The following is a 17,917-nucleotide window of genomic DNA, read 5'->3' as shown; positions in this document are numbered from 1 at the left end:
AATTTGTAGTATTTTCCGCATATATTACATATACTTTGTATTGTATTTTTTCCTCAGTATCAGACTATTCTTTTCTCCCGCACTGTCATCCATTCTCAAAGGCTACATTCACACGTCCGTATTTTTGGTCCAAGTACTGTCTGAGAATAAACTAAAGGGGGCTTTACACGCAGCGACATTGCTAGCGATGTCGCTGGTGAAAGCACCCGCCCCCGTTGGTTGTGCGTCACGGGCAAATTGCTGCCCGTGGCGCACAATATCGTTAGGAGGCGTCACATGGAATTACCTGCCTAGCGACGTCACTGTAGCCGGCGAACCGCCTCCTTTCTAAGGGGGAGGTTCATGCTGCGTCACAGAGGAGGGGCGGAGATGAGCGGCCGTAACATCCCGCCCACCTCCTTCCTTCCTCATTGCCGGCAGCTACAGGTAAGCTGTAGTTCGTCATTCCCGAGGTGTCACACATAGCTATGTGTGCTGCCGCAGGAACGACAAACAACCTGCGTCCTCAAAAATCAATGATTTTTTTAAAATGAACGACGTGTCAACGATGGATGATATGGTGAGTATTTTCCATCGTTAACGGACGCTTGTTGGTGTCACACACAACGACATCGCTAACGATGCCGAATGTGCATCACGGAATCCGTGACCCCGGTGATATATCGTTAGATACAATGCTGCGTGTAACGGGGCCTTAACAGTCCTAAGACCAGAGTATTAAGGCCCCGTTACACGCAGCGACGTATCTAACAATATATCGCCGGGGTCACGGATTCCGTGACGCACATCCGGCATCGTTAGCGACGTCGTTGCGTGTGACACCAACGAGCGGCCGTTAACAATGGAAAATACTCACCATATCGTCCATCATTGACACGTCGTTAATTTTCAAAAAATCGTTGATTGTTGAGGATGCAGGTTGTTCGTCGTTCCCAAGGCAGCACACATCGCTATGTGTGACACCTCAGGAACGACGAACTATAGCTTACCTGCGGCCGCCGGCAATACGGAAGGAAGGAGGTGGGCGAGATGTTACGGCTGCTCATCTCCGCCCCTCCGCTTCTACTGGGCGGCCGCTTAGTGATGCCGCTGTGACGCCACACAAACCGCCCCCTTAGAAAGGAGTCGGTTCGCCGGCAACAGCGACGTCGCTAGGGAGGTAAGTCCGTGTGATGGCTCCTAACGATATTAAGCACCACGGGCAGCGATTTGCCTGTGACACACAAACGACGGGGGCGGGTGCTTTCACCAGCGACATTGCTAGCGATGTCACTGCGTGTAAAGCCCCCTTTACCCTTGTGCGCCAAAAAGTGGTATAAAATAGAAACCTGAGTTTAATGTGCAGCATTATCTCAGGTCTTAGATTGCTTAAAGGGAACCTGTCACTAGATTTGGTGACTATAAGCTGCGGCCACCACCAGTGGGCTCTTATATACAGCATTCTAATGTGTAGAACATATAAATCACTTTATAATACTCACCTAAGGTGTTGTGCAGTGCAGACTGGTCAGATTATTATTATTATTATTATTATTATTATTTTTTATTATAGCGCCATTTATTCCATGTGATATAGGGTATACATAATAGGGACTAGCGCAATAATCATAAACAATACAAAACACAGACTGGTACTGGAGGATGAGTGTACACTAGACGGCATTGAGGTCCTGCGCATGCGCACTACAATACTTAGATCTGCCCTGCTCAGGGCAGATCAAAATGTGCCTGCGCAGGACCTCAATGCTGGCGCATGTGCATGACGTAGGACGCGACATGCACCCAGGCTTCAGAAGAAGGAGGACAAAGATGGCCGAAAAAGGAGGCGCCGGACCCGGAGAATGGAGACACCCATCCAACAAGTCTGCACCGCACCGACCATCTAGGTAAGTATTATAAAGTGATTTTTACGTTCTACACAGCAGCCTGGGCTCTTATATACTGTATTCTGGAATGCTGTATATAAGAACCCAGTGGTGGTGGACAAAGCTTATAGTCACCAAATCTGGTGACAGGTTCCCCTTAAATTCAATGAGCCATGCATAGGATTCTCTGAGATTGTTATACTGTATACTGTACTTTTGTACAATATGGGGGAGTAAAAAGGTGTTGTGTCACTGATGGCATTCTGCTGCTCCTTTTTGATGATTTGAGGATAGAACTATTTGGATCAGGTTCTGAGCCATTATTTCCAATACGACAGCAGTTTTTGTGGGGAATGATCATTTGTCCCAAGGTGAAATAACTGTATACTACTTTCCTAAGAAATGTCCTGATTCCATAGAAATAGCAGCTGCATTAGTTATGTAGACAAGCTCTGAACCGGTTTAGTTATGCCTGGCTGTCACCTGCCGTGACGTGTCTGTGTAAGCAGATTACAGAAGCACGCAGGTTGGTCACTTCAGGAGGTGTTTCCAGAGCACAGGATCATTTGGCTCCAAGGCCTCCTCTATATTTTGGATTTTGTTTGTCGTTTTGATTATGTAAGGTGTTGGGGTAGACCAAGAATGGAGTGGAAGTAATGGGGTTTTGTCAAAGGATAGTTCTTCTGAAATACCATACACCCCCAGTTCTCACTTAGTCTTTACATGATATAAAGTGTGTGTCCTGGAGAGACATGAACTAGAACTGTGTCACCTTCGTTATAATATCAGGCCACAGTGCAAATATTACTCGGGTATTGTACGTCTGTGCAGTAACTGTATGCAGTGTCTCTTTTACATTCTGCAGTATGTGCTCCAAGCCAGTCTCTTTAGTAGCTATCTGCTAGGTAGTATGGCCAGTCATATTGGCTAGCATCGGGCTAGTTTACCTGTCATGCAGTCATCCACACTCCCTCTATCTTGGATCTTCTCATCAGGGGACTGATCTGTAATAATAATGGAGTCATATGTACTATTTGGGATTCAAATTGTCTCTCCAGGAAAGGAGACAAACTCTAGAGCAGCGCCACCTATTGGAAGTAGCGATCCTAAAAGTCCGAAGTGGATTTTTAACAATCCTTTGCATATGACTTAGCATTTTATGCCAGGTTTTGGGTATTTGGGATTCATAACTCTATATTTGGGAGCATGTCTGATATAAATAATTGGGGTATAGGGAGAAAGGTTTTGCACTTTGTACTTTCATCTTTGGAATCTCCCTAATATCTCCGTATAGTCATTAAAAAAAAGCTGTTACCAGGTTTTAGCTGTCTCATGTGAGATCAGCATTATATACGGGCAGAAACCTGGATTCCAGTACTGTTTGATGAAGTTTTGATAAAATCACTGCAGATCTACCTCTGAATACTGAGCTCTGTATAAAAACACCCATACTACTGATTGACAGCTTCCCATATACAATGTGCATAGGCAGAAAGCTGCCACTCAGCGGTGGAGGCAGGGTTATACAGAGCTTCTGAATATGGAGGACTAAGTGGCAGTGACTTTATCAAAAGTACAACATGAAATCCAGTAAGTGACACATCACTGGAATCAGGGTCTCTGTCTCTACGTTACACTGCTCTCAGATCAATGACAAAAACCTGGTGACAGATTCGTCTTTTGGCCTATCTATTGTATCCAATATGGGCAAACACATGGGTAACTGTCCTAGATTTATACTTTAGGAGAAGAAATGACTCTTCTTGAAATCACTATTAATTTACATTTGTCCGCGTTCCTTGTTTGAAGTTGTCCTGTTTAGAAAATCCTGGTTTATATATCTTTGTAGAGATTTGTGTGTTAATATACAGAGGTCAACTGTCAAGATCCTCCTTTACTGATCAGGATAGAGAACGATTAGCGTCTCTCATGCTGGAGGACTGGACTCGTGCTGCAATATATAAACAACCCATTCATTTGACTAGGCACTGTGTAATGCTTAGTTGGTCCTGTGGTGGCGCTGCAGGGAAACTGAACACTGTCCACCAGGTTTCTTCACAGATGACACCTGATTGCTGGAGAGGCAATGTCATCCTCTTATTGTGAAGGGACCCTTGTAAAGGCGGCGTTACACGCTACAATTTATCTGACGATATGTCGTCGGGGTTACGGTTTTCGTGACGCACATCGTTAGCGACGTCGTTGCGTGTGACACCTACGTGCAACTCCGAACGATCACAGATAGGGTGAAAATCGTTGATCGTTGACACGTCGTTCAGTTTCAAAATATTGTTCATCGTTTGGAACGCAGCAGACATATTGGTACGTTTGACACCCTGCAAACGACGAACATTATCCACACGACCGCCTTGGTCAAGCAATATATCGCTGAATGATTTTGCGTCGCTTGTGAGATTGTTACATGTGACCGCTAAAAACGACCTATGATCGATCTCGGCAAATCGTAACAACGATCTGGGCGTGTCACATCGCTAATGAGATCGTCAGATAAATCCTAGTTGTGTAAAGCGGCCTTTACTCATCCATATCGTGCACTCACTTAACCCTTGACATGTAAATTTGCACATTTGTCTGAGTGGTTTCCAGTTTGGAGTATGATCTTATTTGTCAAAACTATGTATCAAATTCATAAACCATATGGACAATGTATTGCCTACCTGCCAGCATCAGATCAGAGCAGTTTTTCATAAAGGTGACTTCATTGTACACTTTTAATTTGCTAATCTGACGAGGTGATTACAGCTAAAGCATACCTCTGGTGCCCCCTAGTGGAGAATAGTATGTGTAGCATAGACTGAAGGCTTTACTGTTTATCCTATCAGACATAAGGGCTCATACACATTAGTTTATGCAGGATTGGTGTCACATAGATTCTGGGTGTCATGCCTGGGATCTGCACGCTGCCGTATCAGCTGTGTCTTTATGCAGAGGTCGCAAAAGCAAATATTGCTGCATTCTGAATTGAATGCTGTATAGATGTGCAGTGACCTGGAGGCTTGAGGCACTTTATTTCCACTCGGTAGTTGGCACTGTATACCTGAACGCCCCAGACTGCCAGGGCAATGCACACCCTCTGTAGATCACTGTGCACACAGCAGTTATCCCACCAGTGATTGACATAAAGCTTTAGCTTCCTTTTAAACAAGAGGCTCTGCAGCAACCAGACTGTTTAGTGTTAGGCATTTGGTTTTCCCTACTATAAATCATTCAGCCCGTACTATTCCGTACTATCGAGCATTTATATTCTAATATTTGTATAATTTATGTTAGTAGGAGTCGGGGTATCGGACATGTGATGAAAGTAGAATACATACATGTGCTGTCACACTTCGGGGTACATTGTTTCTGGTGATTGGCAAAAAATTGATAAGTATATGAAATGAAACAAGCACTTTCTGTTCTTAATAAGTGGAGTAATGTGGGGGTTCTGTAGGGGTGGATGCCTTAGGTGCAGATTTTAAGAATCCATCCTCCCCTGTGAGGATGAATGAATGGCAAGAAGAGCCCATAGGGAATCTTCACTGAGCCACCGGCAGGCAATGATTGTATTAGTAGTACACGGGAGCAAGCACTGTCTTCATTCAGAATAACGCAGCCACCTCACTGCTGCGTACAGTACCTATGCAGGTTGCAGGAGAGTGCAACAGTAGAAATAACATTGCATTAGGCAAGGAAGTCATTATACTGAGCGCTGTCTGTCCTATACAAAATCCAGCAATATGACAAAGTGATCTTGAATGCTGTACTCTGCATAGGCAGCAACAGAGATGCTGTATGATAAGCTGTGCAGTGAAGACTCTAGACAATGAATGGTTCAGCAGCTGCTATTCTCAGGGCATACTGGGTTAAGCTCTATATGCAATCAGGAATACAGGTAGGCGTTGGGTTGGGGGAAGAGATGTAGAGATGAGCGAACCAAAGGATCGGTGTTCGTACTAAACAGACTCAAAAAGACAAAACAAAATAGTGTTTGGGTGCTTTTCGTATGCAAAGTACACAAGTGAGCATCTGTGTGCTCTTGTACACTGGGTACGCAGCCCAGTGTGAGCCGCTTGCAGTGTTTGAATGGTTCACACTGGGGGTATCAACTGCGTGATTGGATGTAGTGTGCACCAAAAAAAAAAGAAAGAAAAAAAACCCACCCGCCCCCGGAAGTGATCTGTTTATGGCTGGCTGTATGTGGGTGGAGACCCGAACTGCCCAACTAGTGACCTCCATTGGGGTTCAGGTCAATAAGTAATATAAATGGATACTTCTGCACATGAATATGTTTGTTAATCTAAATGGAATAGACCAATGGAATGTGCGTCAGTGTGAACTTAGCCTTACTTTTATTACATCAGTATTTTTGTAAAAGACAATAAATGTGCTTGGGGAAATCAGGGGTTCAGTATTGGACTGATGGAATAGACTCAGGGACCACTAACGGTTCACTGCTTAAGGGACTCAAAATATTTGCCCTTCCTTGGCCATCCACAGAGGACAGCAGTAATGGGTATGTATACGCTTACCCATTCATTTACCACAGTTACCTTCCTGCCATCAAATAATTCTCGTCTGCGATTGTTTCTTACTTTTCTCATATACTGTACATACATTTCCATTTTTTTACTATTCCAGGAGAAGAGAAAGGCAGAGGAAGCCCTCAATGACTTGAAGCGCCAGCATGAATCCGAAGTAGCTGAACTTCAGGTCGCAATTAAAAAGCTAAAAAAGGTAACTTCAGCCCCGCAAAGAAGATCAGCATGGATAAGGCTGACATATTTCTAGCAGGGTACAAAGTGAACATAACAGTTATGTAGATGATTAATCTTTTAGGAAAGCAGTTGGCTGCCTAACGTTTAGATACTGGAATCATTGTTACCATTATTATTGACGGTATTTATAGAGCTAACTGCTCTACTCATGTTCCCTGAATGGACCAGTAATGCAATCCTAAGCTCCATTGTAATTGTAGCAAAATACAAAAGTTCATCTTAGTTTGACCCAGATGCCAATTTTGTCTGGAAGAATAAAAAATCCATGCAAGGCATGTTTTAATTGTCAAACTAGTCAGCGCTCATCTTTACTTGGCAGAAAATCCAGTTGTGGGCAGAGGAACTGGAGAAGTAGACATAAACCAAGGAAAGTCCAGTACTTTTGGATCTTATCAGAAACAAGCTTTAAAGGGAGTCTGTTACTGCCAAAATACATTTTGGATTGCCTATACAGTGTTGTAGGGAATTTCCCCATATAAAGACCATATTAGCACAGTACTGTGCCTGAAGAAATAACCTTTTTATACGTATGCAAATGTGAATGCATATGTCACGGATGTTTCTGCACCTTCAGGTGCTCCTGCTGGGACCAGGTGCAGAAGCGCCCAGCGATTGTCCAGACGTTAATGGACGCTGTCCCTTTAAGGGCTTGAATTATTTTTTTTTTTCTGTTTCCTTGCCACGTTGGAGGAGCCTTTCCTCCAGCTGATAATTAAGGGCCTTTATAATGTGGGGCCTCTCACTCCTCCAGTGCGGGTTATACTCTTCACTTGGAGAAGTTGCTTGCTCAGGAGAGCATGTGACTTCAGACTACTATTACTGTATATTCTGAAGATTCCCTCTTAAGATAACTTGTTGTTTTTCCTTTCTTTCCCCTTTTGCTGTTTATTTTTGTGTTTGTTTTTCCCTCTGTGGTTTGGTGGGTATTGGAATTTAGTCCTAGGGTTTGACTAGGAGACAGGGGCACGTTGGCGGGCCACACCTCCTAACCCTTATAGGTACCTGTGGTTTGAGGGCAAGCACAGGCCCCCCAGTGTCAGGGTCAGCGCAGGAGCCCCTGGTTTACCCCCCCTCTGTGTGTTTCAGCCTCCCTTATTCCCAGGAGTCCACTTGCTGGGTGTCTCTCCCCACACCCAGCATGACAGCATTTGGTACACTTCTTGGCATGGCCAAGAGTTTGGTGCACTGCTACTCTCTCCTCATTTGCATATTGGGGGCCTTCCCACAGTGCTTGCTTACTGTACTGCTCCACTAAGGAGCCAAATGGCGGTCGGCAAGACAGATGGAGAGTGGTATACTGCCACTAGGGACAAACAGGAAGGGTAACTCCTGACCCTTATCCTAAGCAATTCTGAGCTCCCTAATTTCACTAGATGGGTTCTTTCATTGCGTATTGGGATCATGTTCCTACTCCTGACTAACTATAAGCTCGGCCCTGACTAGTGCACAAAGCAGCAGGAACACTAGTCCTGCTCTTTGATAAAGACACAAAGGGAATTTGACAAACAGGGGTAAAAGGAACTTCCAGGCAGGAATCTCCAGAAACAAGTATAAAGTGGCCTTTCTTTCAACGGCTCACACCTCCACACCGATACCAAGGTATAGTAGGCTATCACTGGCAATTACCCAAACTAAGTGGTGAGTACTTATAACAGAAGGGATTGAGTAAAACAGAATAGCTGAGATATGCCAGAACAAAAATCCTTAGGAGACAAAAGTACAGGTTTAACTCTTGCAGTACTAGCATAAGGGAAATCTGCACGGCTAACAGTAAAGCAAAGCAGCTTCAACCAGAGCAGGTGTGTGTGTAGCCTTGTGCTGCAACCTTCTGACTTCAAGAATAGGAGAGGCCACTTTCTATCGTGATAGCCCCATGACACATCCCAAAGTAAGCGTTGTCTGAATGCTGCTAGTGTGCCAATGTTTACTGACATTACTTGTCCAAAGTCATGCGAGCACAGTGGCTAGGTGCGGTCTCCTCCCTGTCTTCTTTCTGCTAATGCCACTCGCAACACTGATACACTAATTCCCCCAGAAGTGCAGTGATCAGCTTCACAGAGGAATTCTCTGAAGGCGATTGCTACACTTCCGAGTGTATCAGGTTAGTGAGTGGCATCACGGAGTTCTCCGAAGGCACTTTGGTAAACTTCTGGGTCTATTAGTGTAGTAAATGGTATCAGCAAAAAGAAGGCAGAGGGGCACACACCCGGCCACTGTGTGCGCACATTGACGGGCACAGGGAGTGTGCATGCATTCACACTCTGGCAGCATTCAGACACTGCTCATACTGGGAAGTGAGTACTGTCAATGGAAAGCCAGGAAAAGCCCCCAAAATGCAAAGGAGGAGATGTAACGGTGCACCAATCTCTTGGTCACACCAAGGGTGCACCAATGCTTCTTCATTTGCATACAAATAAAAAGTTATTTTCTAAGGCCCTGTACCAGTAACAGTTACAGTGCTAAAAGAGTTGTTTTGGAGGCTAGGTCCTGTACAACACTGTATAGCCAATTTTAAAAGTATTTTGGGGTGACGGACTCCTTTTAAAATCCATTGCAGATGATTCAATCAGCCATGTTATGCCTTTCTGTTAAGGGTCATTAGTCACATAATATAACTACCTTTCTCTTTACATAAGCCAAGAAATTGCAAACAATGACCTCCGATTGACAATAAGGGATACTGATGCTAGTTTTAAGGGTTCAATCAGACATCAGTGATTTTACGTGTAAGCTAAAAAATTGGCAAACAATCGAGACTACATCAACCTCCTGAACATGTATAAAAATCATGGGATTGATGTACACCGAAAAACAAGACGATCCACAAATCCAAATGACAGACAAGGAATATGTCAGCCCTTACAAAATCTTTCTCCAGACTAACCATTCCCAATCTTTCTTGGAACGCCTGTTATATTTCAGTACTTTTTGTGGTATACTGGACCCAATGTCCCATGTGTGTTTTGACAGCAGAAAAATATGAATCCAAGAAGTTGATTGAAATATAACTCCTTTATTTAGCCCTAGTTAAAAACACTTGTAGTCATCTCCTGTGATCATGAGCAGAACCTATGCGTTTGGGGGTGTCCACTCTTAGTCATGAGTTAGAATTAAGAATGGACACACCGGAAACATGTAGGGTCTATTCATGACTAGAGATGAGCGAACCGGCCGTGGTTCGGCTCGAGTTCGGTTCGTCGAACGGGGGTCCCGTTCGAGTTCGGTTCGGTGAACGTTCGACGAACCGAACTCGAACCGCTTAGGAAACAATGGCAGGCAATCACAAACACATAAAAACAGCTAGAAAACACCCTCAAAGGTGTCAAAGGTGTCCAAAAGGTGACAAACAACTCACAACACAACACAAACACATGGGAAAGTGACAAGGACATATACTCATGCGAAAACAAAGGAGCTGGACAAGGAAAAAGAGGAGGAGACACAGATATGGGTATATGCAAGGGAACGTCCATGCCATTACTGTGCAACTTGAGCCCTGCTCATTTTAGGCTTCCAATCTGGATAAATTGCCTGAGCTCACCACGTACGCCTTGGGGATCTTGTTGTGTCCCGCAGCCAGCGTTTTCTCGGAACGTGTCCTCGGAAGAGTGCTTCATGCAAAGCATCTTTTTCATCTTGAAAATGGGGGTCAACTGATGCCAGTCAAGTGGGGTGTGTGTGGCCCAATTAGTGGAAACGAGGGAGACTGTGGTTGGAGTCTCCTCGCTTTTGAAAAAAGAACCAAGATGAACAAGTCATGGCTCTCAGAGGACTTTTCTTCCCCTGGGTCATCCAGGAGAGGTGAAAGGCACGCGTACTTTGAGAGTGCTTCATGCAAAGCATCTTTTTCATCTTGAAAATGGGGGTCAACTGATGCCAGTCAAGTGGGGTGTGTGTGGCCCAATTAGTGGAAACGAGGGAGACTGTGGTTGGAGTCCCCTCGCTTTTGAAAAAAGAACCAAGATGAACAAGTCATGACTCTCAGAGGACTTTTCTTCCCCGGGTCATCCAGGGGAGGTGAAAGGCACGCGTATTTTGAGAGTGCTTCATGCAAAGCATCTTTTTCATCTTGAAAATGGGGGTCAACTGATGCCAGTCAAGTGGGGTGTGTGTGGCCCAATTAGTGGAAACGAGGGAGACTGTGGGTGGAGTCCCCTCGCTTTTGAAAAAAGAACCAAGATGAACAAGTCATGGCTCTCAGAGGACTTTTCTTCCCCTGGCTCAGCCAGGGGAGGTGAAAGGCACGCATATTTTTGAGAGTGCTTCATGCAAAGCATCTTTTTCATCTTGAAAATGGGGGTCAACTGATGCCAGTCAAGTGGGGTGTGTGTGGCCCAATTAGTGGAAACGGGGGAGACTGTGGTTGGAGTCCCCTTGCTTTGTTTTACATGCTTTTAGAAGGGCATGACATGGCTGAGAGCTTGACTTTCAGCATCTGCAAACTGTTGGCTACCAAAATGCTTCCTTTCCAACCTTTTTAACCGAGGATTTTCGAGACCTTATGCCCATCGCAGTGCCCCAAGTGCCGATGCCCAGGCGCCACTCCTTCTCCAACAAAGGCGTGCACGCGCTACACCAGCATGTCGCACCAAACATTACCGCTTCTTTGAGAAACTGTGTGACAGGGTGCATTTCACCACAGATACTTGGCCCAGTAAGCATGGACAGGGGCGTTACATGTCGCTGACTGGGCAATGGGTTACTATGGGGAGAGATGGAGAAGGGTCTGCTGTACAAGTCTTGCTGTCCCTATGAGTTGTATCAATCCTTCCTCTGTATGTAGAAGTTAATACACTGCTTCTGCCTCCTCAACCTCATGTGGGTCCTTCACCTCGGCCCAAACCCTGTGTGGTCAGGGCACCCTTCCTTGTAACTGCGCACAAGGAAAACCACACACCTCCTCCTTACTATGCTGGCAGCAGAGCTCAATGCCATCAGGCGGTCAATTGTTTACTTTTAAATGTATGGGAAATGTGAGTCACACCGCTGAGAAGTTGTGGACGGTTAGCTCTGGAGACTAAGTTTCATCAATGGTTGTCTCCACTCAACCAGCAGCCAGGGAAGGCTGAGTGTGACAATGATGCAAACATGGGTGCGGCCCTTCGCTGTGACAATGTGACACACGTGCCTTGTGTGGCTCACGTGTTGAATCTAATTCTCCAACAATTTTTAGAACACCATCCCGGCCTACATGGCCTTGTGCAGCGGGTACGCTCGCTATGTGCTCACTTCCATCGTTCGCACACAGCAGCTCAACAACTTTCGTCGCTCCAGAAGTCTTTAGGTCTGGTGGTTAAACGCCTGAAATGCGATGTGCTGACACGCAGGAATTTGAATCTGCACATGTTGCAGCGTTTGTGGCAGCACCGCCGAACCCTGCTGCAATACGTTATGACATGTAGCCTGGCCTAACTTGATCCAGAGGTGGTGCAGATCACGCTGCTGGAGTGGTGTCAGATCAAGGACCTATGCACCCTTCTACATAGCTTACAAATGTCGACGAAGATGTTTAGCACTGGCAATGCCATTCTCAGCGTGACAATTCTGGTCATCTACATGATGGAGCACACTGTAAGCATTATTCTGAGTCAGGTGTTGGGACAAGAGGAAGGGGAGGAAGTACAGGAGGAGTCATATGCGGAAGGGATAACAAGATCTACGAGGTCCAGATGGTCAGCGGCACCTAGGCGGCAGTCATGGTGGGGGAAAGGGATTAACAAGGGCGCATAGTATCAGCAAAAAGTGTTGAGGAAGGTGCAGGAGCCCATGAAGAAATGGAGGATGAACTGGCGATGGGCATGGAAGACTCAGCAGATGAGTAAGAGCTTGCTCACATTTCGGTTGTGCGAGGTTGGGGGGAGAGCAGAGGAAGGAGGCACGATTCTCACCTCTCTGCCACCAACACACCAAGGACTTGGTCCTCCTGGATGCACAAGACACATGAGCGCCTTCTTGCTGCACTACCTACAAGATGACCCTCGGATTGTACGATTTTGAAGTAATGCTAACTACTGGGTTGCCACACTGTTAGATCCCCGGTACAAGACAAAATTTGGCGAAATAATTCCTGCCATAGAAAGGGACGCACGTATACAGGAGTATCTGCAGAAGGTGGTACGCAATCTTAGATCTGCTTTTCCACTAAACACCAGTGCTGCACAGAGTGAATCTCAACGCTTTGTCATGGATAGGAGGAAATGGTCTTTTACTTGTCCACATCTGAGGGACCGAGGGCTGGCTGCTGTGCTGAGATGGCATTGAGTACGGTGTCCCTGCAGAGTTGCACTTTTGGTCATATACAAAATGAGTTGAAAAAGGACAGATGCTGGTGGAAAGGGGAACAGATGTGTTGGAAAGGGGAAAAAAGTTTTTGTCCGTGGGTTTGGTGGTTAAGCAAAAGTAACATTTGCTGAAGAAACACCATCTGTTACGGTGGGACTGGCAGATTTGGATAAGGTGGTATATACTAGGTTACCGCTATATAACGAAAATTAATAGGAAAAGAAAGAGAAAGGTATATATCCCCATCAGCAGTCAATGTCCACCATGCTCCCAGATGGAAAAGGAGAGGTTGGCAACTGGAAGGTTAGGTGGAGGATACAGATCTGTGTAGCTATGAAACTAATAGTTGCCTGAACCGAGTTAGACGCCACTCGGATCTGGAGACTGGGAGCCCTGTTAGCGTCACAGGGTCCACACTCCCACCCAGCCCAGGAACTCCCTGTTAACATCACAGGGGCCATTGAGTACGCTGACCGTGTGCATTGGGGCCACACCTGTGGACAGCAGGCGCATCAGCAGCAGCAGGCCTGTTAATGCCACTGGGCTGCACAAGCAGGACTTGTAGGACAGGAGCTGGTCTTAACCGTTCTGCGTTACCAACTGTGGTGGCGGCCTGCATCGACGCCCTATCCCTGCCTACCTCTGGCCTAAAGCCGCAATGGGTTCAACACATGGAGGTGTGCTCTTTCGGAGCATAATAGAAGACTGCGCACCTCCTTGTTGGCTCCAGCCCGTTTTATAACCTGGGTCCGCCCCAAACCAGGGTGGACCACAATGCACCTCCTGGAGACAAAAGCAGAGTGACACGTCATGAGTGGCATAACTAGCGTCCTATTTGGAACCGCAACTTCAATAATGACCTTATGGCTGCCACGACACAAACACCTCACCAGTCACCGTCTGACAATCAATAATGAGGTGACAAGTCATAGGGGCGGGCCTCTGCAAGCCATTTGGGAGTGGCCTGGCCACATCGTCAGGACACCTGATGCCCTGTGGTCTATATGGGACCCCCACATCAGGGGCAGGGCCAAATAGTTCATTACCGGACCTAGTCTCTGATGCAGTAAGTGCCTGAGCATGCTCAGTACATGAAATACAGTCTCTGAAAAAAGACTATCAGCTTTAGCATGGTGTCTAGGCACAAAACAGGACTTAGACCCGGCACGGAATGCAAGTACCTGTGCAAAGAGGCTTTTCGCACTAAGTGTGGGAGCATGCGCTGTATCCCGAAATGAAGACTTAGCCTCAGGAATGGCACAGTCAGGCTGAGCATACTCACTAGGCGAAACACTGTAGTTAGGCTGCGGCTGGGGTAAATCGGCACACGCATGCGCACTAGCTGCCTCTCCACACTTAGATGTGGAGGAGAAATTGCTCTTCGGGTGTGGACTTGGAGATGCTGTCTATGAACAGAAGGAAAAGCTAAAGGTGTGTGTTTCAGCAAGGAGCCACCGCGGAAACACTTTGTTCAATTGTGAGGGGAGTCATTTTGGAGTTTGGTGAGGAGTACCATAACGCCAGTGAGCAGCATCCTGTGCCACAGACCAACATTCTTACGGTGCTGTCTATACTGCTTACCATGAGAGGAGCGTAAAGTCTGTATTTCTGGCAACTGGACATCACAGTACCCGGGTACGGTAGGCTGTGCCCAGACAATAATGCGGGTACACAACACTTTGTTTTATTAGCAAAACACATATCTGTTCTGGGTAGGCCGACTATTTATAGGCAATAAGACTTGCTGCTTCTGCACTGTCAAATTGTCACGTACAGTTTAAATCATAGAGGGACAGCGACACATGTTTGCATTGACTGTTGATTTTCAAGATTTCCATGAGTGTTTTGCAGAGCTGTGTGGTTTGCATTCACACTGTTATCATCTGCCTTATCTGTGAGGCTGCAGCTAACAAGGGTATTCAGGGGGGGTAATGTGTTTTGTCTATGTTTACGTAGATAACTGGGAAGCTCTTGTGATGCACCACTGGTAAGTCGTGTTCGCACACACACACACGCACAAACACACAATTACTGCTACACAGAGGGATTAGCAGGTAGTAGGCAACAGAATAGATTGTTCAATTATTTAAATTGTATGCATGGTTCTTATTGTTTGTTTTGGTAAAGTTAAACAATCATTTATCAACCCAACTGAGTAGAGTCCTTTTCCTGTTGCCTGGTTTTGCTGCATACTGGGGAGCCCACCCTGTACACGACTTAAAATGAAGCATAAGTCGCAATGTGAATTTCACTGTGCTAGAATGCGGCCTAGCGTGCCTGTGCAACCACCGCCTGCCCCATCAAGTGCATCTGCGTGCTCTTCATCCTCTGTGACTGTGGGGACAGCAGTCTCACATGGTTTTTCACACTGAACTTCCAACCCTTTACACGCAACAGGGAGTGTGATTGGCAGGTCATCACTTGTTTTGGAAGTGGAAACAGATGGTATTGTTGAGCTGTCAGACATCGAGAAAACCAACATTGGATGCAGGCTACATTATATCCACACCTGCACCTTCGTAACAGATTGGCTGGACTACCTGCAGTTAATAATTGCATTCCAGAAATGGAAAGGAGTGTAGAATGCACATGTGTTGTACCTTACTTGGCAGCAAAGGAACACTAACTTAGTATTACAGACAATTTTAGGAAGGCAGAAAAAGAGTCAGCTCTTTGGGCAAATTAAATAGCGTGGCAAAAGTGGACAGGTGGGTACAGTGGCCGTGTTCTGTGGGTACCAGGACAGTAAAGGAAGCCTCACTTTCTATCCCTCCGAATGATCAAATGCAGCAAGGAATTCCCTGAGTTTGCTATAAAATTAGCGTAGCAAAATGTGCATGAGGGTGTCATGCAGAGGTGCTGCACATAGATTTGCACCAGTGGGACACTAATGGAAGTCCAACAGTCACTTCTTGTATGCCACTAAATGGCAGCATTTTTTGCTATTATTATAGCTTATTAAAAACAGAGCAGGAGGGTGTCATGCAGAGGTGCTAGAAATAGCTTGGCACCAGTGGGACACTAATGGAGTACAACAGCCTTTTCTTGTATGCCACTAAATGGCAGAATTTTTTGCTATTATCATAGCTTATTAAAAACAGAGCAGGAGGGTGTCATGCAGAGGTGGTAGAAATAGCTTGGCACCAGTGGGACACTAATGAAGTCCAACAGCCCCTTTTAGGATGCCACTAAGTTTCCTCAGTGTTTGCTAGTATAATGGCTTAGTAACAATGAGTTTGAGTGTGCAATGCAGGCAGACGTGCTGCAAATATCTTTGCACTAGTGGGACAATAAGGAAGTCCAACAGCCACTTTTAGGATGCCACTAAGTTTCCTCAGTGTTTGCTAGTAAAATGGCTTAGTAACAATGAGTTTGAGTGTGCAAAGGGCAGGAGGGTACAGTGGCAGGGTTGTGGGTCTGGGTAGAGGAAAGGAAGCCTCCCTTTCTATCCCTCCTAATGGGGAAATGCAGCGAGGAAATCCCTGACCTTAGCTACAAAGACGCTGTCATCTTGTGTAGCTGTTAAAATCTGTTTCCACGGACCTGACTGTCACCTATGGCTCTGACCCTGCTGGTATTAGCCCTTACAAGGGCTGAAAGAAACTTCTATCCCTATTCTGTATAGCGCTGTGTATAGAGCATACACAGCAGTATCGGAGACAGGAGCTGCGCCAGCGGTGACTGACACCAAGACACAGAAGGCAGATAATGGCGTGCTGGAGGAAAATGTCCGGTTTTATAATGCAGGGACATGTGACATGGACATCCTATCACACATGCCGTTGCTTCTCTGGCTAAAAGTCCACTTAGCTGTGTGTGTGTCTGGGATTGGCTGACATGCTGGCCCGCCCCACTACACGCACACGCTTAGGGAAGGAAGACAAGGAAAAAAAAAATATGGCGATCGCCATTATCCAAACAGCAGTGATCTGAATGCACTGTTCCCGCGAACCACGCTCAACTCTATTCATGACCCTTGCACATGTCTACATGTGTTTTTAAGTTTGACCCAATAAAACAATTACAGTGGAACCTTGGATTTAGAGTAACTTGGTTTGAGAGCGTTTTGCAAGACAAGCAAAGCTTTTTACAAATTTGTAACTTGGTTTAAGAGCAATGCTTTGCAAGAAGAGCAAATACTCACCATGCACACTTCCCGGTCCGTCCTTTCACCGCGTTCTGACCCGCTCTGGAGGTAGATTTCTGTACACATGTATTGTATACAGTATACAGTACACCATTGTACAGTACAGTATATACTATATAGAATATCTAGCAAGTTGCATTTGTGGATACAGTATTGTACTCTCTTTCTCCTCACCAGTACAGCACATTGCTTATACTGTACATCTCGCACACCAACAATTTTATTGTAAGCTAAAGTGCAGGTTAATTTGCTTTATGTTTTTTACTGTACAGCATTTTGTATTAGTGTACTGTAATTTATATGAATACAGTCCATTATTTTGTATTACTGCAATAAGTTTCTATAAATGTAGTGTATATTTTTGGGTAGTGGAATGAATTGTCTCCATTTCAATTATTTCCTATGGGAAAATTCGCTTTGACAAAAGAGTAACTTGGTTTAAGAGCACACTCCCAGAACCAATTATGCTCGTAATCCAAGGTCCCCTGTACATTATTACATCATGTGCTGGATCTTTTTGGATTCATTACTAGTGTTGAGCGGACCCAAACTGTAAAAATCCGGATCCGCGCGTTTTCAACGTCCGATCCGGACCCGGGAATCCGGCTGCACGATCCGGATTCGGCAAAATCTCTCCCTCTCTCCCTCTCTCCCTCTCTCCCTCTCTCCCTCTCCCCCTCTCTCTCTCTCCCTCTCTCTCGATTTTTAACTATTCGCTCAACTCTACCACGTCATGGTCCAGTGGCTTCTGTATACCTGATATGGATGATTACTCAGTTCCCTCTGATCCGTAAGCTGGTGAGCTGTAGTCTCCCTCATTTTCTTCTTTAAGGCCAGGGCGACAC

At 45.7% G+C, this 17,917-nt stretch overlaps 1 protein-coding gene across 1 annotated transcript in view; it reads left to right on the top strand.

Moving 5' to 3' along the window:
* The window catches only part of RASEF (RAS and EF-hand domain containing), a 128,979-nt gene that overhangs the window by 54,663 nt on the left and 56,399 nt on the right, over positions 1 to 17,917 (top strand). The window contains exon 4 of the mRNA XM_075340344.1: positions 6,507 to 6,602. Coding sequence (XP_075196459.1) covers positions 6,507 to 6,602 — 96 coding nt within the window. The remainder of the gene's footprint in view (positions 1 to 6,506; positions 6,603 to 17,917) is intronic.

Source organism: Anomaloglossus baeobatrachus, chromosome 1 (genome assembly GCF_048569485.1).
Source record: "Anomaloglossus baeobatrachus isolate aAnoBae1 chromosome 1, aAnoBae1.hap1, whole genome shotgun sequence".
NCBI lineage: Eukaryota > Metazoa > Chordata > Amphibia > Anura > Aromobatidae > Anomaloglossus > Anomaloglossus baeobatrachus.
Note: the sequence above shows the minus strand (reverse complement) of the source record. Positions and strands in the feature narration are given on the sequence as shown.